General features: G+C 38.8%; 1 protein-coding gene across 5 annotated transcripts in view; it reads left to right on the top strand.

Annotated features, from left to right (window-relative positions):
• Positions 1–25019, top strand: part of COL12A1 (collagen type XII alpha 1 chain) — a 106080-nt gene that overhangs the window by 15478 nt on the left and 65583 nt on the right. For 4 of the 5 annotated variants that reach the window (XM_075046458.1, XM_075046457.1, XM_075046460.1 and 1 more), the window contains 8 exons: positions 694–984; positions 1207–1809; positions 3197–3469; positions 5786–6058; positions 7013–7285; positions 18401–18670; positions 20575–20841; positions 23180–23372. The exons of the other annotated variant lie outside the window; for it this stretch is intronic. In XM_075046458.1, the coding sequence (XP_074902559.1) occupies positions 694–984; positions 1207–1809; positions 3197–3469; positions 5786–6058; positions 7013–7285; positions 18401–18670; positions 20575–20841; positions 23180–23372 (2443 nt within the window). The remainder of the gene's footprint in view (positions 1–693; positions 985–1206; positions 1810–3196; positions 3470–5785; positions 6059–7012; positions 7286–18400; positions 18671–20574; positions 20842–23179; positions 23373–25019) is intronic. 5 annotated transcript variants of the gene reach the window in all.

Below are 25019 nucleotides of genomic sequence, written 5' to 3'. Positions count from 1 at the left end.
AACAGGTCTCAGCTTTGTGCATTTAAATGCAGGAGAACAGAACATGTGATGTAGTAGATTTGGAATAGCTCCATTATTCCGTAGTTTCAAAGACAACACAATGATGTGCATTTATCAGAGTCTCATACAGTTAGTTTGGATGCAGGCATCACTTCTATAGAAAAAAGTACTAGAGGGAAAAAAACCTGCTTGGTGAACGGGCAGAATATGTAATACATTAAGAACTGAGGAATAAAAACTGGAGAATGCTGAGAAAACAGACGTCAAGCTGTATCGTTGTAGATTTCTGGCCCTGTAAGATTCTATTTTTTGATCAAAATGGCAGCAGAGATGACTCCACTGTCATAGTGCTCTGCTCAGGTCTGCATTTGTTCACACTCTCTGCTAAGTTTCTGGGGGGGATAGCTTTCACTTCTGGTTGAAACAATATTAAAGCAAGGCAGCATTTCTCCTGGAACTTCTGCTATGCTCAGGGGACCACAAATGCATTATTCATATTACTGTCCTCTCACTGGTGCCTCATTTGGACTGTCCTGTAATTCACTTATGCTAAAAAAAAAAAAAAAAAAAAAAAAGTGATTTTTAGTAAATATTAAGCAAACATGACTAAATTTATTCCAGAAATAAAAATGTGGAAGAAAATATGTTTTTAATTGTAATTAATATTTTGGGTTTGCTTTTCATTTCTTTCAGTGGTGGAGCCTCCTTCAAATCTGGTGGCCACTCAGATCTCCTCAAAATCTGTTAGGATCACTTGGGATCCATCCACAAGTCAAATAACTGGCTATCGGCTGCAGTTCATTCCAATGATAGCTGGTGGAAAACAACATGTACTGAGTGTGGGTCCTCAGACTACTGCTCTGAATGTTAAAGATCTCTCTCCAGACACAGAGTATCAAATTAATGTTTATGCAATGAAAGGACTGACCCCCAGTGAGCCAATAACGATAATGGAAAAAACACAACAAGTAAAAGTTCAAGTGGGTGAGTTAGGAGCTACTGTTATTTTCACATGGTAGCTTTTTGTTGCTTAAACCTCTGATGCTTGTTTTAATATCATACCTTTAATATTTGTGAGAAACAACTTTACTTAGTGTGGTTTCTTTTCTTTATAAGCAACTGGGTATGATACATGAACTGCAGATGCAATTGTAATTCTGTGGCTATTGACTATCTGTTTATAGTGGCGATTCTTTTTCTTTACAGAATGCTCACGTGGTGTGGATGTAAAAGCTGATGTTGTGTTTTTAGTGGATGGTTCCTACAGCATTGGTATCGCCAATTTTGTTAAAGTAAGAGCATTTTTGGAAGTGTTAGTTAAAAGCTTTGAGATATCGCCTCGAAAAGTACAGATAAGTCTTGTCCAGTACAGCAGAGATCCCCATATGGAGTTTTCTTTGAACAGATACAACAGAGTGGAAGACATAATTCAGGCTATTAACACCTTCCCCTACAGAGGTGGATCTACCAACACAGGCAAAGCAATGACATATGTGAGGGAGAAAGTATTTGTTACCAGCAAAGGATCAAGACCAAATGTGCCAAGAGTCATGATTCTTATTACTGATGGAAAATCGTCAGATGCTTTTAAAGAACCTGCAATAAAGCTGAGGGATGCAGATGTAGAAATATTTGCAGTCGGTGTGAAGGATGCAGTGCGTACAGAGTTAGAAGCAATTGCATCACCTCCTGCTGAAACCCACGTTTACACAGTGGAAGATTTTGATGCTTTTCAAAGAATATCATTTGAACTAACACAGTCTGTTTGTCTACGGATTGAGCAGGAACTGGCTGCTATACGGAAAAAATGTAAGTAATTACTATTACTTAGAGAAATGTAGAGAGTGCAATGAAAATAGATCTGAACCAATGTTTCGTGCTTGTAGTTACCTGAAGAATTGATATTGATGAAATTGTCCATATACAAATGATGATTTTAATAACTGGGGATTGATTCTCATTTTCAAACATATTAAAAACAATGGGGGAAATTAATGGAGAAATGGAGATGAAAAAATTATTGGAGAAATATTTTTTTCCCTCCACTCCTAGGTACCTAGAAAGCTATTAAAGTGTATGTCTATCTGGAATGACCTTAGTGGATGTACTCTGCTTTTACACTCAGTGTCTTGAGTAAAACAGTTACTAGGGCCATTCTTCTTTAGCTGTCCAAAATGTGGTAGCTAGTCTAAGCTTGTCTTTTAGAATTTCAAAGGCAATGGAGCAATGCCGGTACTTCCAGAGTGTGATTTGATTAATTTTTAGGGTAAATGAATGGTCCTCTGAAATGGGCTTAGACAAGACAATTTGAGACAGCAGACGCTAGGTGATATTCATCTCAATCTAACTGTAAAGGCTGAAATGAAGTAGCACATAAAAGACTTCACATGCATCCAAATTTGGTGAGCTTGGATAATGTCTAATATTTAAAAGATTTCTAAATGACCAACTTTTGGTCGAGCTAAAGTTACTTATGATTAGTTGCACCCTCAGTGTCCCTACCTATGTTTAGTAGAACACTAACATTGAATAGTCCCCAGTATTGAAAACCCCACTGTCTTTAAAAATAAGCCTTTTGTTTCAGGGTAGCTTTGAGGAACAAACCAGCAAAGCAGCCTTTGTTTTAGAGGGCTCAAGCAGTCTTAACATCCTCACTGTTAGGCTGACTAGGCCAACCAAAACAAGCCCAGGATGTCAGGTTTGTGTTTGTGCCTCATGTCAAGTTCCTTGTTTCCCCTTTGACTCCATTCCTGAAAAAATACTGGGATTTATTTTGTCCTATTTCTAATCTAGATCTGAAAAAACCCCAAGGATTCTTAGTTCCCATTGAGGGCATAATGTTATTGCTGTTCATGGGGCATAGGAAAGAGGGAACCCAGCTTGATCATCGGATTCTAACTTAAGTTTTCATAAGTACATTTTTTTAGATGGACTGTTCTTGTTTGATCTAGAAATCACTGAGTTGGTGCTTCTACTCATTGTTGTATGATTTGAGACAACCCAGATATGATCTTCATGAATATTTGATAGCCATAAGCAAGTATAGAAAACAAATACTGTTGCATGTGCAACAAAATATCTGTTCTATTAGAATAAATCAAATTATTGAGGGACAATTTTAATTTATTTTAGAGATTTTGTGTTAAAAAAGATACTAGCAAGTATGCCTCATCTATGCATTTTTATTTCCACACAGCTTATGTACCTGCAAAGAATATGGTCTTTTCTGATGTAACATCTGACAGTTTCAAAGTGAGCTGGTCTCCAGCTGGATCTGAGGTTTTGTCCTATCTCATTAAATATAAAGTAGCAGTTGGTGGAGATGAATTCATTGTTTCAGTACCAGCTTCAAGTACTAGCTCAGTTCTTACCAACTTGCTACCTGAAACTACTTATGCAGTCAGTGTGATTTCTGAATATGAAGACGGTGATGGCCCTCCCTTGGATGGAGAGGAAACCACCTTAGAAGGTAGGCTTCCCATTATTCTCAGACACCAAAATGTCATATGTTGAAATAAAAATTTTCTTTGAGTGAATGGGTATATGTGGAACAGCCAGCTAAGGCTGAGAAGCTGTACTGGTATGCAGGATGAGAATAAACATTATTGTCTCTTAATGCATTTAGTAAACATATAAAATTCCAAGAACAGGCCAACGTTAAATTGTTAAGGTTGGATTTTGTTTTCCCTGAAAGTTGGATGGAACCTGTGTTTTTCTGCAGTGGCCTATTATTGAACGAAGTGGTGTGTTGTCCATAATAAATTCATTGGCATGTATTAATTTAATATACACTTAAGTTGGACTAGATGATCATTGTAGGTCCCTTCCAACTGAACTATTCTATTTAATAATTATGACTGATGCAGGAATGCACATTGACTTTAATACATTTAAAGTCAAGCATGTACCCATGTAATTTGCTGTGTCTACATCTAACTTACATTAATAGAAATTCTGTTTTATATAACATAGGCTTAAAGGGGGCTGAGGTTTTGGTCAGCTGTTTCTTATCAGAACTTCATGGGTCTGATCCAATACTGACAAAACTTCCATTGATGTCAGTGTGAGTTTATATGATCAATGGCTGTAAATTTAAGCATGGTAACTATACTTTTTCTTGATAGAGTTGCCACAATGCATTTCCACTGATTTAAAGTATAAGGATGATGGTAAACTTGATTTTCTATTCCAGTAGTTGAATAGTCAGTCTTGTCTAAATCATGCTTTTTAAAATATTGATCCACTGTTTTTCATTATTCCATGCTGTCATTTGTGACCTTTGGTGATGTAAATGGTTCCAAGGGAGCAAAAGAAACAGCATGGAAATTTGTTAATTGCTCTTTCCTCTTAGAACTGATAGAAATGCACTCTTATAAAATAGCTTAGTTTGGATGTTAAGTTTGGAAGATACAGGTTTTGCTGTTGGTGTGCATATTTCCATGACTGTACCAGTCAGAATGTTTTGGCCACACATAACTTTCCCTTAGGAAAACAGACAAACTCTTGGCTGATATATTATGTAGCTTGTGAGCGTAAGGGACAGGAGAAGGAATAGCTTTCATAAAAATAATCAGTGTTCCCATGTTGCAACTGATACTGCCTTACATAATTGTCAGCATCTTGATCTGATGAAATCCCAACATGTCTGAGAAGGCAAAGTTCTTCTGCAATCATGTAAACGTCAGCAGCTCTCCGTGCAGATCTAGCTAACAATTTGGGCTAGACAGCTTTCTTGGCAACTGACTTTGGTTGCAGGCTTTTAAAGAATTTGAAATTGAGTATTGTGTTTCTGATTAGTAGAAAACAAGTTAGTTTCTTTAAAACTAGGATTATTAATTGCTCCACCCTTAACAGGTTTGTAATTTAACGCTGAAGAGCAAGGCTTTTGGCATATAATATTCCAGCTGAATTATACTTCAGATAGCAAACAACAAAACCCAAAACTTTATTTGCCTAAATGACAATGCTACATACTGCTAGGTGACTTGCAGTACAGTACATCTTAATGTATGTTGGAAGTTTCAAGTTTTTCTTTGGCATGCCCACTGAGTTTATATGAAATAACCTGAGCTGCTGTGTCTTTTGTCAAGGAGTAGGCTAGGTTAAATGATTCATCACCGTTTTCCCTTAATTTCTGGGATAATAAGCTATTTCTTGTCTTTGAGTTTGAGACTTAATTCAGAAGCCTTATTTAAATGTTATAGGCAACTCATATTGCAATGAATGTATTTTTTGTTGTGAAAATCTAACTTGAAGAATAGAATTGTTTTGGTGTTTTTTTCCCTGTTGCATCTACCTTTGTTGTTTCTTTAAAGTAGGAGAGCTGCCTGTGTGTAGTCAGGTGTATCTGACAACTATCTGTAAATGGAGGTGGTGCAGAAGCCAATGGCCACAGCAAAGAAACAAATACGATTTGTTGTGTTAAGAAATTTTCCCACTATGCCCAAATGTCCCTTAACACAGTTCAGTTCTATTGTTACTGCTAAACACAGTCAGACTGTCTTAAGTTTCAGAAGCAGTTGTATAAACTGGGATTAATGTACTTTTGGGGACAACTGTGTTACACTGCTGGTTGTAACTCTGGCCATAAATTTTCAAAAATAACTCTGGCCCTAAATTTTCAGAAATCACTAATGGTTTTTGTACCTTAAAACAATGGGAGGGCAATATAAGTTGTTGTTTTGGTAAACTGGATAAGCTAACAGAATGGTTGGAATGGTTTCACTTCAGATACTACTTAATTAAAAGCAAATATTTAAAAATTATATGTATGTATTTTTTCTAGTTAAAGGTGCTCCTCGAAACTTAAGGATAACAGATGAAACTACAGATAGCTTTGTAGTTGGCTGGAGTGCAGCTCCAGGAAATGTCCTACGGTACAGGATTGTATACAGACCACTTACTGCAGGAGAAAGGAGACAAGTGACTGTCTCAGCAAATGAAAGATCAACTACTCTGCAGAACCTATTCCAAGATACAAGATATGAAGTGTCTGTTATTCCTGAGTATCAGTCTGGGCCTGGGAATTCGCTGAATGGATATGCAAAAACTGATGAAGGTACATGATCAGTGCTGTGAATGTAGTAAGCTTGAGAAGAATTCCCTGCATGCTGACATATTCATACTGAAAACAGAATAACCCATATTGGCCATATGTATTATCCCAGATGAACAAGGAATTATAAAATTACTCAAACCTTGTTGAGAGGTAATTTAAGACAATATAGTTTGTCAAAATTTTAATATTTAATTTTAAAATATAGTCTATTGAACCTGCAACACCTAATATGGCAAGGTAACTTGGGTGAAGAATCTACCTGTATATTTAATTAATTGTCCTCATGATTCTTCATATTGTCAATGATATAAATTATATTTCTTTTCAGCAAATTCAGACCCTGTTTTCACTTTGTTCTGAATGGCTAGCAAGGAGTGAATGAAACATCTAATTTACTAAAGTTATCACTGTAGCCTTAACTTGTATGAAAATATATGATCCTTTAACAGGTATCATGCCTTATTAAACAAAATCCAAAGAGTACAGAGACAGTATGAATGTCCTGAGCACTAGTGAAACTTCACTGAGATTTTAAATATTAGAAGCCAGAAAAACTGTCATAAAAAAGAACTCTGTAGGAAACAATAAGGTGTTAATTTCACATTTCGTTGGTGACCTTTGACTTGATTCTGCAGACAGGGACTTCAACACGGATATTGGCGTGTTGAAGTTGAGCATATATTCAGGTGCTAGTATGTATAAGTGTTCCAGGATTCAGCCTGTTTTAACAGAAAAAAATAGGAGCAAAAAGACTTTATTGGGCATTTTTGCCTAAGGAGGGTGGGGATGGAATTGTACATCCTGATTACAGTAAAGTTATACTGTAGCAGTGTTTGTGCAGGCTATTCAGGAATTATTTTTTCAGCATTAAGTCCTATGTTGTGGTAACCTAAAAAATAAACCAAGAAATGAAGCTTGCTTCAACTTGTTTTCAACATCTTTTGACATGTGCAGTCCGAGGAAATCCAAGAAATTTGAGAGTTTCTGATGCTACAACATCAACAATGAAGCTGTCTTGGGGTGCTGCTCCTGGCAAAGTGCAGCAGTACTTTATAACATACACTCCAGTCGCAGGAGGTGAAACTAAGGAAGTGACTGTGAAAGGTGACACCACCTCTAAAGTGCTGAAAGGCTTAGACCAAGCCACTAGGTATGCATTGACTGTGTCTGCCTTGTATGCCTCTGGAGCAGGAGAGGCCCTTTCTGGAGAGGGAGAAACACTTGAAGGTAATTATTTATTGTTTCTGTACAGTCATTCACCATTTATATAATTTGATTGATATTTAAGGTGTCTTAAAGTGTACTGTCTTCCTGAGTTTTCTGTAGAAGTAATTGAATGAAAAATAGGCATAAAGACATTCTCCTACTTTACAGGGATTTTTCCAAACCTACTGTCCATCAGAGAAAACAGTGGGATCAAATCGTTGGTTGTGGAGGGGATTCTGGGTTTCTTGAAAGGGGTATTGCCAGAAGCATCAGCCAAAACTGACTGTACTTCCACACCAACCTCAGTGAAATATTTTGTCTTACGACTTGCAACTTCTGAGCAGTTTTAGTGACAGATTGCTCTTAATGTAACAGTATTAATTAATGGCATTAAAGTATGTAATCCATTTGAAAATTTGCAGGGTTTCTACTGTACTGAGACTGAAAGATGTTCAGGGACAATTTTTGCATTAGAGAAGCAACATCTAGTCTAGGCATAGGAATAATGAATCATATCCTGCTTTTAACTAATAGGAGTAAGGACCTGAGGCTGAGCATTAACAGAATGCTGGCAAAAGCATTAAGTTGGAGCCAAAGACTTTCTTATAAGGAAGGGAGGCTGCTCTTGCTTTGCCTTCAAGTGGAGAATTTCCCAGACTACTTCTCTTGAGCATTTTCTGTGTCATCTGTTAATTGTCAGAGGATAGGGAAAGCTGCCTCCTAGGCCATGAAAGGAAGTGTGACTGTGCTCTGTGCTGGCCAGGTATGTATTGCTAAAGTCTGGCACTGCAGCTGTGTAGGCACGGCACTTGAAAACATCTTACAGATTAATTATGTGGAATTAAAACTCCTCCATTGATGCTAATTGAGTTATAGTACAGATATATTTGGCTCTCAGTTTCTCCATCAGTTTAACTTTTTGTTTATGACATAGGTTAGGAAACAAACCAGAAAACCTATTTTCATAGGAAACTGTAAGAAAAAAAATAAATCAGTTCCAATGAGTCACCAATGTACTAAACTAATCCCACTAAAAATTTAGGCATGTATTTGAACACTGCAGTTTGCAGCATGGACTCTAGGATCCTTCTGTGATTGATGAAGGCAGATACTTCCAGAAGGTAGTGCATGTGAGATCTCATTTTTCCTTCAAAGGAACCTTTCTTTGTCCATTAACTATAGAAGGACCAACTGAGAGCTAGGCACCAACTCCCCGCCTACCCCACTATCTAGGTCTCGGACAATGATCCAATCCACCTGCTTACACTAAGACAGGGTGCAGCCATCAGAGAATCAGGCACGTTGCAATTCACCCTGAAAGTTCCCTAACTCCCTTGCTTTCACTACCAATGCAAGATCCAAAATGATCCTTTTGTAGGAGAAAAGAACCTGTCTCCTTCCCAGAACAGTGCTGAGATCCAGGTAAAGGAGAACAGGTAGCTGGATTCTGCCCACATCCTCCAGAAAAGCCAGAGGTGATCAGGACTTAATGAACTTCCCTCTTGGTGATGGTGCTGCTACCTCCTTTTGTACGGTATTCTGCTAGGTCTAACACTTTTTTGGAGGGAAGAGGGAGCGTGGAGATGTAGGCCTTACTCAGTCTGGGAGAGCTTGAATTTACATCCCCACATCCCAGCAGATTCATAAGGCTGTAGTGTATGCTGGGCAAGAGTCTCCTTTACTCTTTCTGTTGAACCTGAGCCATTGTACATCCAGGAATGCAAACTTCACTCTCGAACAAGAGCAGGCTGGGTCCCAAGTGGACAGAGGAGCCTACCATTTGTGCTTTTTTCTTCCTGCTGTCAGTGGAGAGAGGAATGCCTCGGTCTTCCTTTGCAAATCTCGAAATGCCTCTGTCTCTCTGTTAAACAGACTGAATTGTCCACTTCCTTAGGGAGATGCCTCATATTTTAGTGAAGCATTGACTGAGTTAACTGTTTACATTTGGTGGAAAGGTTTTAATTGAGTATCTTTGTAGTAAACCCATGAGAGACCCTTTATTAACATGGAGCTCTGGAGAGATCAAGTGTCTTTCAAATGAATAAAATAAGCTTAGCTTTTTACCCTATCATAAAACTTGAGCAACAGAAAAGTCTTTTAAGGCATTGCCTAGAGCTTCAGTTAAAACATATTCTAAATAGAGAGAGAAGTGAATGAAATACAGCAGAATTGAAAAGACAGAGTCATCAGAAAACCAGAATTCCGTCTCAGGGAGAGACTGTCTTGTCCTTTCAGTGCTTCCCCCTGTCCAGGAGGGCTCTGATTCTGATTTGGACTTTCTGCAGTGATAAATTGTCAATAAGAAAAACATTCTGAAAAATTAGTTAAAGAGTCAAAGAATTTAAAAAGGATAGTTGACTATAGCTCAGGAATGGGTTTATATGCAACCAGATGGAGTTTAAAATGGATGTTTCACTTAAAAGGACACAGAAGCATTCCTGTAAGAGGTTTTACTCTAAGCAACTGAATTAAAACCTTATGTAAAAAATTGTGACAGATATTGTCTTGGGACAAATACAAATAAGTGAGCATCCTGTCACTTAACTGAATTACTTTTTATTCTGTTCCTCAGCTGGGAGAAAACCAAATTAAAAATTACTTTTACCATTTTGACAGGTATAGCTTTGTGACTCAAATGCATATCCTTTGAAGATTCAACTGGATTTGAAAACCCTATCGGAGTGCACTCCAGAAAACATTACTGTTCATATGAAAGCTGTCTATTAAATTTTTCATGGTTAGGTAAAATGTTAGTAAGAGCATATACAGATGTCAGTCATTACTGGGTGATCAAAGGTAAAGAATAGAACACAAATGTCTGTTTGCATGACAGCAGAGGACTAAATCGTGATGTTTCCTCATGGAACATCCACCGTGTATTTCAGTAACCAGCATATCTGCAGTTTCATGGGGTAATAAAAATACTTGAATTAGGCCAAAACTCTTTGGACATCGTTCATAGATATTTTTAAAGACTCTCTGACTAATGGTATAAAACGTTCTCAGAATATCTGTCGAAGTACATATAAGACAATATTTCATTTTATGGTGTTGTCTTACCTCATTAAATCATAAAACCACAAAATCTTTGAGGAAAAACAGACAATTAAGAATAAAAAGTTTGCAATTTTGGAACTGAAAGTTAACATTCAAACTTCAAAGCTTAGTATAGAAGTTTACTTGAAAAAGAAGTCATGCTGCCCATGAACTAAAATAAATATGGTTGGACTTGGCTGAAAAGTTACACAGGTCAGTGAAGTGAATACTTGACTAACTATTAGCTGAAATAACCTGTCTGACTGAGGCTGGGAATGGGACAGATCTTAATTCCTGGAGAAATAAACTTATCAACAGTAATGACAAAAAAGCTGTGAAAGGAAGCATAAAAAAGTGTTTAGTATTTCAGTTAGTTTTTCCGTGAGCCATAGTGTCTGAGAAACAAAATAGTGTGGTGTATGTTTTTCATTGCCAACAGCACTGAAGTACTGAGCACTTAAGTATTTTCCTGTATCAGGAATCCCAGTGGGGCTTACTTGATGTCTTCACCATATGAATTCTCACCAAACCTATTCAGTCAGTGATGCCATAGTTGCTGGCCACTTCATTATCATATCAAGAGCTAGGCTTGAGATTGCCTTTCAAACTGGGACAGTTGTTAGTTTATGGTATTGATCTGTAGTCTAAGAGAAATCAGTTTGGGTATGGTGAACATTTCAACACTAATAGGAAAGTGAGAAAAGAGGAGCCGGATACAGTAGCTTCTCCAGCTATTGTATAGTCAAGTGGCAGGAAATGAAAAATCCAAGCTCTCAGATGTTTATGGAATTTTACTGAGTCACTAAATGGTCCCCTGTGACTAAGGGTGTAGACAAACATTCTTACTGCCTTCAGTAATGATTTATTTTGCTCTGCATGTAGTAGAACTCACATGGGCAGTTACTGTATCTCGGTTGCAAGAGTAGCCTTCAGCAGAGAGAGGAAAATGAAAATTTTTTAGACTGCTCTAACAAGATTTGCAAGTACATGTCTGCCCAGGTATTCATTGAAGGTCCTTCAGTTATGTATGTTATCTGCAACGTATCTTGGAGCAGTCACAAATTGCTCTTGGAAGTTTCTCCTCTCCCTCTGCTTTGCTCTACATGGCAATTTTTCCATGTTTTGAAGTGATTTGTTTGTTTCAGGTTACTTGGGAAAATCAATCCACACAAACCCAGCAATCATTCTGTGTACTTGGTATCATTTACCAGCTGGGTAATCTCTGCTTCTCCTTTTGCTTTTCTGTTTGCTAAGTATGTGCTTGCCCTTATTGTTTCTCCGCATAAAACAGAGAGGGCAAATATTCCCCCAAGTAACTGTAGATAATCTCTTCTATAAACTGTTTGCATAGCTATCTGGTCCAGTCCAAAGATAAACACATGCCAGAGGATCAGAATTTTATGAACTGTTCACAGACAACATGGTATAGAGAGTTTAGCAAATGAGTAACCAGATTGTTCATTTCTGAGGGTGCTGTTCCATACCATCCAAGTAATTGTTATTCAGAAAGAATGGGTTTATTTCTTTTTTGTGTTTGTGAAGTGGGAAAAGGGAAACAATGTTTTTGCCCCTTTGTTGAAGGAGTGTGCTTTCCTTCTTCAGTAATCCAGATTTTAGGAAATTTATAGTGCTGTGATCTTTTATACAGCCTCTTTCAGTCACTGGCTGATTTTGTCTACTGTTATGAAGTACCATCCAGAGGTGAAAGTTCTGGAGCTTTGTATTTCATACTGCATTAAACATAACTGCACGTGCAAAATATGTGCTGTAGAAAACCCTCCAGTTTTATCCTCTCGCTTTCAAAAGTGCATGGTGATCCATCACTAGGCAGCTTTGGTTGGAACCCTTCTAAAAAGGTGCCATGGAAAAATTTTCCTCAGACATATTTTGTTGGCTGTGATTCCCCTCAGCTCACACAAAGTCGTTGAAACTGCTAAGGTAAATTAAATCAGTGCAGGCTGCCATTTGCCGTGTGGTGGAACAAGGCTTGTGACAACTGGGGGAACTAAACAAATTAGCACTGATGGTTGTATTTGATGATATATAATACAGATTGAAGAACAAGCAAGAAACACCCACAGGAATGCCTTAGGGAAAAGACTCCCTCTTATCGCTGAACACCCCAAACAAACCATTTGGCTTTCAGTTTTTGGGGGGATCATATGATCTTACCCAAGTCATCATACACCAGAAATAAAATACAATGGTAAACATGGTGAGGGCTGTGAGTATAAATGCAACAGACAGTGAGCAGTTTGCGAGAGCTACTGTTTTTCTAATCTGTTTTTTAATAAGAGAGGTGGTTGTAAGTCTGGCAAGAATTTGGTTTTCTGCCCAAAGGCATGCTGTCAGATGAAAAGAACATACTGTACATTAGCTGCTAAATAGATTAACTTTAATAATTTGCAGTTGTTTTAAAAAGAAACAAATTCATTGCTAGATTAAGCAATCTACACAGAAATGTTTAATCCTAATGAATGTCTGAAAAGTTTGAAAGCTGCAGATCTATTTTATGAGTGTCCTTTTGCTGGCAGTTATATATTTTTCAGAACAGCTTTAAGAATATTTCAGTTACTGACTGCAAGCAGGGGAGTCATTACACTTTAAAATATGGATCTCAGAAATTTAGGAAAAAAGGCTTTTTTTTTCAGAAAAAGATTCTCATCTTGCTTGCACTGAGACATTTCAAACTATTTCACCAGTAAAGTTCTTAGGCTAGAAACACTATTGGTGTAAATGGACATAGTTCTTTTGAAATAAATGAGACTGCTAGTCTACAGTAGCAGAGATGTCAACCCATTTTATTTATTACCTTTGTACATTATAGAATAAACAACAAGAGGTGTAGTGTATTATATGCAGAAGATAAATCTGAGAGAGTTATGTCATAGTCTCTTCCCCTTTAGAAAGAGAATCTTTATGTTTCAGTAATATAGGGTCCAATCCTGCCATCCTGTTTGACAGGGAGCTATTTGTGCTGTGAGAATTGGGCTGTACTGAAGCAATATATTAAAAAAAGTTGTCATGACTGAGTCACTTTTCAGTTTTGTTTTCTGTTGTATACATTTCTTAGAGCTTAGGTTTGGGGATTTTGGGGGGGTGTCTTTTTTTGGTCAGAGAATGGATAGTAGTTCTTTGGTAAATAAATGATTCCTTTTTGCTGTTTCTATAGTAACGTAAGATTGCTTTAGAAATGAATGACCTCCTACAGGCAGAATAGCACAAATTCAAGTGACATTTTCTTACAATGAGGGTTTTAGCATATCACAGGGACTTTACGTAATGTTCAGACTGCATAGTGCTGCTTCCGTCCTGAGAGAAACAAGGACTCAGTGTCCTCAGGAGATTTAATGCTGTTTCATGCATTTTTAAAATTATACATTCCAAGATTTTTGAGTCTGACATTTGAAATTGACTTCTGATAATCTGTGGAAAGTTATTTTAGTTTTATATAGGAAATGAAATATATATATATATCAGAAAAAAACCACAGGGGAAGGTTGAATTAATAATAAAAAGATATTTCTAGACAGTTGAGAGTAGTGTTAACTGATTAACTGTTGAAAAAGACAGACAAAATATTAAAGGCACTGAGTATGAATTCCTGTTGGCTTTATCCTAGAGCAGGGACTTAGGAGTGCTCTGGCCAAAGTCTCTCTGTTTTGGGTCAGAACTCTCCTGGTTTGCATCTTCTCACTTTCTGCATTCCCAGTAGCAGAAGAGCCAGAAACCTGCTCTAACAGGGTCAAGTGAGCATTCTCTTTGCGTGGCAAGTCCTTGATTCTCCTCTGCACCATGTCCACATCCCCTCACTACGTGCCTGAGGGCTGGTACTCCAGGAATAACCATCTACTTTGAGGCTCGGAGGGAAGGGTATCAGCCGACTGAAGTGACTGCCTCCTCCAATGCTGAGGAGAGTTTGACCAGTAAAGTAAAACCTTAAAGTGATTCTGCTACCATCACGCCTGATGCATGCACTTGGACCCTTGGCTGCAGCGACCTAGCCTGCTGACTTAATGGGATACTCCTGACGTATCTCATTGTAAACAAGGCAGGACTCAGGCCATAAAATTTTGGTTATATGCCTCTGCAAGAAAAGGTTAATTTATTTAGTTGATTATGACCTTTTAGGATACTGGCTTACATCAATCCTATGTTTAACTTAAGTGCAACATGGCTGTGCGTGAAATTTACAACTGCAGGTTGATTTTGAAAGCTGGTTTTAAGAGCACATACAGAAAATTCTTTAAACTTTGGACCCAAACTGCATGTACAACTCCCACTGAAATCAGCTGGAGTTGTGTAAATGTTTCTGAAGGGAAAGGCCATCTGAATAAGGCCATTTGATTTTTATGAATGTCAACATTTTAATTTTAGCTGATTCACAGTCTTGTGTTCAATAACAACAGTGATTGCTGGAGAGCTATGGGAAGTGAGCCAAGTGGACACAGGGAAACTGCTTTAATATTATATTGTGTCTCTGGCATACTATAGTGGAAAAACTTAATATGGAAACTGGACATTGCCGAAGTCCAGAATGGGGTGTAAAAGCACCTGACTGAAAGTTACCAAGTTAATTTTTTTGTGTGTCTGCACTGAGTGATGGTAGAGATGTACAAGGGACTGTCGGCAGACCAGCTCTGAGCTAAAGACTGCTGAAGAGAATCCAATAGCCTGAAACTGGTGACTGGCTTGCTCGCCCAGAGGTTTGACCTGTCCGTGCAAGCACTTTGTTTTACTGCGTACGTACTCACCATGGCTTACAGCTGTGCTTACACCAGCTGGTTTGGTGCTCCAGAGCATCGTAAGACCCAATGTCTGTTAGGGGATAATTTTCAAAAACCAACTGCTTCCTCACTTGCTCATGACTTGGGGCCTGTAAGAAGTGATGAGCATACTTTAGCTTCCATTTCAAGTCAGGAAAAAGCAGGAGTCTTTTGACAACCACTTGTGAACCAGCCAGCCAGCACTTTTCTTTCTTGCAGTGTACATTGTCTTTCCTTGCTCCTTATCCATCCAATTTAAACAAGCAAGCAAGAAGCAGGTGTACAACAAATGTTTCTGAACATGTGGACCAAGGAACAGAATGACTGCTTAGGTGTTACAGTTGTAGATATTTTTCTGGTTTTTTTGTGAAATGTAAGCAAGGTAACTAGGTATTTTGTTTTAATCTAAGGGAAAAATATCTCATAGGTCTAATTGTGTGTTTGCTAGTGACTACATTATACCAGTGTTATCGTGCAGCATAAATATGCTTCTTGACTCTGAGTGTAGCAGCTTAGATAATATTGGGTGGAATCCTAATAATTTAAGACTTACAGTTGGACTGCAGCTGTGTCCCCTAATACAAAAACACTTGTGGGAGATCCAGCGAAGCAGAGAAAAGCTGTCCATGAGCTTCCACCTTACACATGAGGTGCAAATCAAGTTAGTGTGTTATGTTAAAGAAATGTTCTCGTTGCAGTGTAACATATAAAAAGTCTAATTTCCCTTAGTAGGTAAGTTGTCTTGTCAGCAGTTTCCAACTATTTGAAGTAAAAATTTTCCATTTAGTTCTAGTGGTTTGGTAGTAATCCCAGTCACTTTTCCCTCTCTTACCTTGCCTTATAAAAAAGACATTTAGTTCCAAAGAATATTTCTTTCAGAACCAACATATTACAGTAACTGGTGTTCATTACAGTCCATTCCAAACAAGTATTTTCCTCTGTTATTTAATGACCTCAGTAATGACTTAATCAATAACGGTTTTAAATATGCAGTTATTTTTGCAGTGTTTCCAATGTATATCATTAGCTGTAGCGTCCAAGAGTAGACTTGCAAAAAATTGTGCTGTGGTAGCAGATACTTTAATACTGAAATCATGTTGTGGCAGAGCCATGTTTTAAAGTAGCCAAAATAAAGTGACTTGTATATTTATATTACATTAAAATATGGAAAGAAAGGTTTTTATTGTGAGACATCTGTGCATTCTATCAAGTTAGGTTTTCCATATTTTTTCCATTTGGATTGCTTTAATATTTTTTTTTATTGTATGAAAAAGCCAAGATTTGGGAGCAGAAGCTTAAGAGCAGACAGAAAAATTGGTGTAATTTACTTTTGAAGGCAAATCTTTTTTTCAGGCTTCCAGGAAAATTGGTGTTTGGAGTTTAGATTCTGCCCTGGCTTGCATTTAATGCAGTCACTGAATTCGGTGAGACTTCATGAAGCTCGAGCTGAATCAGGCTTTTCACTATAACTTTTTCACTATATGCAACTGCTATTGTTGTGAAATGATAAACAAGTGAACTTTACCAAAACCTCTGTATCTCAATGTTTTTTTGAAGAGAAGTTGCCACCAATTGTAATGATTTATATTGTGAGGCTAAAAATTGGTTTGAAGAGTAAAATTATAAGAACTGATGCAGAGTTAGGATGGAAAAAGAATTGTCTCCACAGAAACATTATGGGAAGTCCCAAGACTGTGAATTAAAATCAGAAAAAAATCACAACACAAAGGAATTCTATTACATGATCTATTAGCTATATCTAAGAGTCTGCTTCATGGTTGGAGTGGTACCCTCTGATTCTGTAGTCTGTGTAGCTGATGAATCTTTATTATACTGTAAGCGTTGTTTTCAGATAGGCTGATATTAATTTCCATTTGTCATTAAGCCAAGTGGGATTCATTGGCTCAGTTTTAATGAAGTTGTTCTGGCAATGAGATATTTCCAAAACGAAGCTTTCTGCAGGTAGTCCTGTTTGCTCCAGTGGGATTATGTTTGGAAATGTTGCAGATTTGCAGTGGAAGTGAAAGACAAATGAATATGAAAAGTGAAAACACAGTATATGGCTTTGAGCAACTTGTTGCTCAGTCTTGGACTGAAACTGCTTCAGGCTTCTGAAAACAGTGAGGTCTGTTCTTGCAGTGAGCCTAAGCAGTGGAAATTGGATAGGTACTGAATTTCTCTGTGTTCAAAGAATTTTGAGTCTGGTCCTGTGGCTGCTGTGGTATAATATAGGGATATATTTTTATCAGTGCAAGTAAAACTTAACTGTGATGCGATGAGGCCACCTCAAGCGTTTAAGTCCTCTTGCTAAGCAATCTCTTAGGAATGTCTTGTACAGTGAGAAAGGCCACAGAGAATACACACCAAAGAACCAAGCGCTTCTGTGTGTATGTGGATCTGGTTTCGTAGATCCCTTTTGCAGATTTTGCTACAGTGAGGCCATTGCATTAAACCCACCAGTCAGCGCCCCTTTCCTGCCATCAAGAGGCAGCCACTGCAATAGGAAAATTGAACATATGTTATAAACGTATGTTAAACATTAAACAGAGGCACTCCGTTCACTGCACCGCTTTAGACCAATGAGCTCCATTTTTAAGCCGTGGAATTACTCTGGTGTGTTAGGTGAGGCTCACGCATCCAGCTGACAACTGGATTTCACAGACTAATGAGCTGTTTCCTTTGTTCCAAGCTGGCTGGAACAAGCTACAGGGAGGAAAGAGGTACAAGTCTTATGAGTGGAAAGGTGGAGACTGTTTTCTACTGTAACTGCGGCATAAAGTAAACACACTGCAAATTAATTGTAAACATAAAAAGAAATAGCTGTTAAATCTGGTAAGTGGTAGTCTGGAAGATAAGAATAGTACTATTAAATAAGAAGATAATGTTGTTAGAGAAAGGACTGTTTGACTTGCATAAAAGTCTCCTTTATCTACCCCCAAGAAAAAAGATACACACATGAGGATGAAGATGAATGGTTGAAATAAAATCATTTACTTGAGAGTTAAAACCTACCTAAATGAGCTACAGCACATTTAAACTCTGGCTTCATTCCAAGTTTTGATTAATGCCGTTTTTATTTTGCATATTCTAAAGCATAACTGCTAAGTATCTTGCATGGTGAGGGATAGGATCATTCATAGTCTAAAGTTAGCTTTAAGCATTTTGATGAAAAATCAATGAAATTTCTCTTGAAACTAGAAATGTATGTTATTGAAACTAATATTGACAGGAAAAGTTTGATTTTGCTCTTATGATAATTTCATTTTTCCATTTGTACTTTGCTAACTTTTGTTATTTGTATTTTAGAGACCATTTGCTGTTTTCTTTCTTGCAGAACGTGGTTCACCACGTAATTTGATTACCACAGACATAACTGACACTACAGTTGGGTTATCATGGACACCAGCTCCAGGAGCAGTTAATGATTACAGGATAGTATGGAAATCACTTTATGATGATACGATGGGAGAGAAGAGAGTCCCTGGAAACAGAGTGGATGCTGTGCTAGAAGGCTTGGAGCCAGAGACTAAATACAGGATTTCAGTATCCGCCATCTACAGCAGTGGAGAAGGAGACCCAGTAGAAGGAGAGGCTTTTACTGACGGTGAGTGTAGTACAAGGTTACCACCATTTGTAACATTCTGTGCTTGGTGAAATTATCATATTTTAAAGAAAATGAACCTTATTTTTCTTCACCTTTTTTTCCCTGAAATGTCCCCCCAAACCAAAATGCCACCTCAGATCAGTCAATTTTGGCTTTTTGTTTGACCATTAAAAAAAGGGAAAATCTCTTCTATGTCATGTAGGTTTGGATTCAGCAAGAATTACTTCCAACTTAAGATGTATTTTGTCTGCAAATTACCCTGAATCTGGCCTTTCATAGGTTTGGTGTGACTGCTAGAAATCAGGTGGAAGAAATGTTACAGGTAGAGTAAGGAGGAAACATGGGGTAAATTCCCAGAGAATCAATGAATTTGCTTTCCAAGCTGTTGCCCTTTCCAGTCTTCACATTCCTCAAACTGAGGCTCACTGGATGATTTTGATGTTTGTTATTTACCTTTCCTAAGGCTCTTTTTTTTCTTATTTGCTAAACATTATGTAGTATTAGTCAAAGCAGGCTCAAGCCTCTCCTGCAGTGTAGGCAAAGTAAAAAACACTGAGAGGCCAGGGATAGCTTGTTGCTTTATAGCAAGAACTGGCAAGTAGACAAGCCAGAATGAATGAAGGGATGCCCTGGATCAGCCCTGATGTTTCTGTTGTTTGCTTAAAGGGGCCATGTGAAGTCGAAGCCTGAGGGAGTGCTCTGGGGAAGCATCATGTGTGTTTACATGTTCTTGTACTCTTCCCTAAGCATCTGTTTTGACTACTGTTGGAGACAGGCTGCTGAACTACGTTAACCTTTGGCCTTGACCCAGTATAGTTGCTCATAAGGTCTCGCAAGAGTAGTGATTGCTGCCATTGGTAAGACCGGACTCCCCAGAGTCAAAGCAGACCGCTGTCCCACATCTTCCTTTTTTCAAGAACAGCAGCGTTAGCTGTCCTGCATCTTCCAGGCTAAGGAGGCAGCTTAGCCATGTATCATTTGTTGCTTTTCTCAATGTTCTGCCTGAGGGAACTTGCTGTCAGGCTCATCAAGAGACCCAGACCTGAGACCAACCAACATTGCATCTTTCTGTTACAAACACAATTAGAAATTGTGAGTTCCTAGGACTGGGAGAGGATGCTGTAGCCTGCAAAGTCTACCTTACCGTGTGATGAAATACTGACCAATTCTGGCATGCCAAGGAGCTTCTGTTTTGCCAAAACCTAGATGGCTTATTCCGGCTGACAGCCAGAATTGCATACCTTTCAGTTCACTTCAGATCATTTGTAACATTTGTACAGTCTGGAAAATATCTCTTAGAAGCAGAATGCTCCAATTTGTAGCGAAAATGCTTTATTAGTCCGTGTGCTTATTTCAGCACATATACTATCCTGCAAATAGTGGTGAGTGATTTTCCAAGCATTTGGAAAGTCACTTACCGCTATTTGCAGGTTAGTTTGTATGGAGCCCAACACCCAGCAGTTTAGGTATTTAGCAATGTCTTATCAAATCTGTAAACTCGAAACTTAGAAAATCTTAACTCTATAGGACGTTGTGTTCATAAAAAAGCAATGGCTTTATGATTTATCACTTTCATTTGAGAGTGCTGAATCCATTATTTAGCAGATTAGTGAAAAGTGTGACTAAATAGAACTCCCAATTATGCTGTGTCATCATGTAATTTATACTTCTCTCTTTTCTTCTCTGTAGTGGAAAGCACACTTATGTTTGTTTCGTCCATTACAATTAAAAAATAAATTAACAATGGCTTGTGAGATTCCCCTGTGTATTCCCCACAATCAAATACTGTAATTTTAAAGAAGGCAATTTTTTTTTAATACAGCAGAATGAATTTTGTAGGCATGCATTTGAATATATCGTTATGTGACAAAGTAAACATTTATCCGTATTTTTACACTGAAAAGTGTCACCAAATGCCAGGACTGTGACAGTAGACAACGAGACAGAAAATACAATGAGAGTTACATGGCAGCCTTCACCTGGAAAAGTCTTGTCTTATCGTGTGTACTACCGACCACGCAGTGGAGGAAGACAGATGTTTGGAAGAGTAAATGCTCCTACTACAAGCATAGTGTTAAAGCGACTTAAGCCGCGAACTACATATGACCTCAGCGTTGTTCCAATTTATGATTTTGGACAAGGAAAATCAAGAAAAGCAGAAGGAACAACAGGTATGTATGACAAGCTTGTACAGGATTTGATAATTGAAGCTTTGTGCTTAAAATTAATAAGCATGACATGTAGAAAAGTATGGTGGAGTCTGCTAAGATCATGAATTAACAGGCAAATTGAAGAAAATACTAGAGGTGAAGAAGAGAGTTTGATTTGTTGGAAACTTCACTATGGCATAGCCTGAGCACAGCTTTTTGCTGTTGGCATTGAGGGTATAAATGTGGTGTAAAATCTGGTTGAAAATACTGGACTTGTTTTGAAACACTGTCATCAGAAGTCAAAACAAAGTGTTTTGTGAGGAAGACAGTATATCAGCAGACTGCTTAAATGTTGTCAGTTGTTTCATAATTTGCCTTTTGGTTGTGGGTATTGATTAAATAGCTACTCAGCATCCTGTTACTCAGATTTGTCTTCTTTGGTCACCATATTTTCTGTGGAAAACCTGAGGTAATAAAAAGGGCGAGTAGATGCTTTTGAAGAGTTATCAGGGGAAGCCTGACCTCAGAGACCATGGTCTTTTTGACCAGCTGTCTTCTCTCTCAGAAGCTGAAACTCTAAAATGTTTATTAAGTCCTGGTGAGGGGATTTTTGTGGTAAGAGCAAAACTGATTTTGTACTCTGCCTTTAGTATGTATCTGATGCTGGTCTTTCATTTTGTGAGGAAATGTTCTTTTGATATCTTGATCAAATCAACCAGATTTAGAGTCAGTTTTCTGCTTCCATAGACAGAAAGCCATTACCAAAAGAGAGTTTTTTTGAGGATGTTTCTGCCCACGTGAGACTAGTGCCATTCACTGAGGTACACTGTAAATACTTCATGCCATTCTCTGTTCTCTGAACATATGTCATATCGAATGATGACAGGAAGTAAGAAACAAGTCTCCTAACAATGGAGATATCAGCACTTCAGTTACTGCAGAAGATTTCTTTTTAAATTAAAATGTGGTTGATGTAGAGGAGTCATGAAAACTTGATCAGCTCTTGACCAACACCTAGTTTTTCAATCTTGAAAACTATACTGAGATAAATCTCAGATCATCCAGCTGCTTTTGTTTTTTGACCTGTTCATCTTGATACAGAAATGCTTCTGTGCTTTCAGTGTAAATAGTTGTGGTGGTAATCACTCTTTGGAAGCAAGTAGAGTCCAAGTGATCTTGTTAGTTGAAGCTGTCATGATAATTCAGGGAGGAGTGTCACGGGAGATGAGACAGAGAGGCTGTATTTTTCCTTGTGAGTGGAAGTGTACCTACTGTTTCTCAGCAGAATTCACAATCTGAGGACATTTATGATCTTTCAGCTATAGTCAGACAATTGCATAGGCACAGGGATAAGACAAACTCTTACTTTTTCTCTCCACCTTTTCACTCCAAAGCTATGGTGACTTTCTGTTTACCCTAATTCCCATTTTTGCAACTTTGAGATTACATTGCTGCAGTATATTCTGCGACTGCACTTCAGATACATACAAAAGCAAAAGTGATGTAGAAGCTAGCAGCAGGCTTGTTAACCACTCTGTCTGTGAGTACTGACCTGCACTGAGTAGCCGTTAGACTTCAGAGGAACTTGCTCTTGACCTAAAAACCTCAAGCTGTTTGGCTGGCACTCCTCTGAATAAGTATTTTTTGGCACACTGCCATACCTGTGGTTGGTGAAGTTGCTAGAACTGCCAGGCCCTGAGCCTGTGAAGGGAGAGGAGTGTTGGCAGGACCTGTTCTATGAAAGGGTCCTTGCTTCCACTGTCTCCATACTCTGACCTCTAGGACACAGAGCTCTAAGGAGGAAGCAGCTTGAGAAGTGATATTGGTGACTGAGTACTGGCTGGGTGTGACTTTTGCCTGCAGTAAATTCTGATTTTTCCAGTATTGGTATGAGAGGAAGCTGCTTCCATTTCTCTCTTTTGGTCTATATGGCTCACGTACTTGTTGCCATTTAAAAGAGAGAGGGCTAGTCTAAGCTGGTCATCCAGTCTTTCCCCATAATTAATAAAGAGAATGACTGACTGTGGTTAGTCCACCTATTGCCAACTTTTATTGTAAGATCAGGTGGATGTTTAAGATAGGTGAGATGAATTGCTATCTGTCCCTCAGTCTGTTGACTGTAGAGGCAGCCTTGATAACAAACCTGACCCACATACCTATTGGTTAGACAGCTAAAATTAAGAGAAGTGAATCCCACCTTTCAGCTCTTGATACTTGTCTTTATGTCAAAGGAAAGGCACAAATAGTTTAGGACTGCCACTAATACTGGATTTGCATGTGGATTTTTACATAAAAGCATACTTGTTGATTTTTTTTGTTAAGCGGACCTGATTTAAACCCTTTTATTCCACCCTTGCAGCCTCTCCCTTTAAGCCGCCTCGAAATCTGAGAACTTCTGATTCAACTATGTCAAGTTTCCGAGTAACCTGGGAGCCAGCCCCAGGGCGAGTAAAGGGGTACAAAGTAACTTTCCACCCTACCGAAGATGACGGGAGTCTTGGAGAATTAATAGTGGGACCATACGACAGCACAGTGGTATTGGAGGAGCTTAGGTATGGATAATAATTCATGTCTTTCTTCCCCCCCTCCCCCCCAATAGCTTTAGCTTAGGGTTTTGTTTAATCATGATCTGGGGTTGAAAAGTCTGGCAAAATCTACTGTAAGTAAGAAAGTAATTTGTCAATAAGCTATGAGGATCTTGTTATGCCATCTGTGAAAGGCACCTGGCAGGGCTCTTTCTGAGATTATTCAGTCACATCACTTGTGGTGTTCTCACAGGAACTGAAGGAGGCAAAGATGTGGGTAGAGGCTGTGTTCTGCATTTGGCATATGAGAAAACTAATGGGATACCAGAGAAAGTTGGGATTTCTAAAGTTTCCTCCTAAAACTTCCTTACCTCATGTTAGTTAAAAATAGCTTAGCTTAGTTCTTGATTAATTTTCTCAGAGGCCTGGATTTGTAAGTTAGGATCAGACCATGTCAAAATCTGTTATGCAAATATACTAAATACATTAAAAATAGGAACATTAGAAGTCATAGAATCATGGAATGGTTTGGGTTGGAAGGGACCTTAAAGATCATCTAGTTCTAACCCCACTGCCATGGGCAGGGACACCTTCCACTAGACCAGGTTGCTCAAAGCCCCATCCAACCTGGCCTTGAACACTTCCAGGGATGGGGCATCCACAGCTTCTCTGGGCAACCTGTTCCAGTGTCTCACCATCCTCACAGTGAAGAATTTCTTCCTAATATCTAATCTGAATCTACCCTCTTTCAGTTTAAAAGCATTACCCCTTGTCCTATCACTACACTCCCTGTTAAAGAGTCCCTCCCTGGCTTTCTTGTTGACCCCCTTTAGGTACTGGAGAACTGCTATAAGGTATCCCCAGAGCCTTCTCTTCTCTAGGCTGAACAACCCCAACTTTCAGCCTGTCTTCACAGGAGAGGTGCTCCAGCCCCCTGATCATCTTCATGGCCCTCCTCTGGACTTGCTCCAACAGGTCCATGTCCTTCTTATGTTGGGGCCCTGGAGCTGCATGCAGTACTCTAGGTGGGGTCTCATGAAAGCGGAGTAGAGGGGGACAATCACCTTCCTTGACCTGCCGGTCACGCTTCTTTTGATGTAGCCTGGGATATGGTTGGCTTTCTGGGCTGCAGATGCATGTTGTCAGGTCATGTTGAGCTTCTTGTCAACCAACAACCCCAAGGCCTTCTTCACAGGGCTGGTCTCAATTCACTTATCACCCAGCCTGTATTTGTGCTTGGGATTGCCCCAACCCATGTGCAGGACCTTGCAGTTGGCCTTGTTGAACTTCATGAAGTTTGCACAGGCCCACCTCTCAACCCTGTCAAGGTCCCTTTAGATGGCATCCCTTCCCTCCAGCGTGTCGACCACACCACACAGCTTGGTGTTGGCAAACTCGTTGAAGGTGCACTCCATCCCCCTGTTCATGTCACCATCAAAGATATTAAACAGCACTGGTCCCAATACTGACTCCTGAGGAATGCCACTCATTACTGCTCTCCACTGGGACATCCAGCTGTTGACTGCAACTATTTGAGTACGGCCATCCAGCCAATTCCTTAACCACTGAGTGGTCTGTCTGTCAAATCCACATGTCTCCAATTTAGAGACAAGGATGTCATGCAGGACAGTGTCAAGTGCTTTGCACAAGTCCAGGTAGGTGACATCCGTTGCT

Source organism: Buteo buteo, chromosome 15 (genome assembly GCF_964188355.1).
Source record: "Buteo buteo chromosome 15, bButBut1.hap1.1, whole genome shotgun sequence".
Lineage (NCBI taxonomy): Eukaryota > Metazoa > Chordata > Aves > Accipitriformes > Accipitridae > Buteo > Buteo buteo.
The sequence above is the reverse complement of the archived record's forward strand: the minus strand, read 5'-3'. Positions and strand labels throughout refer to the sequence as shown.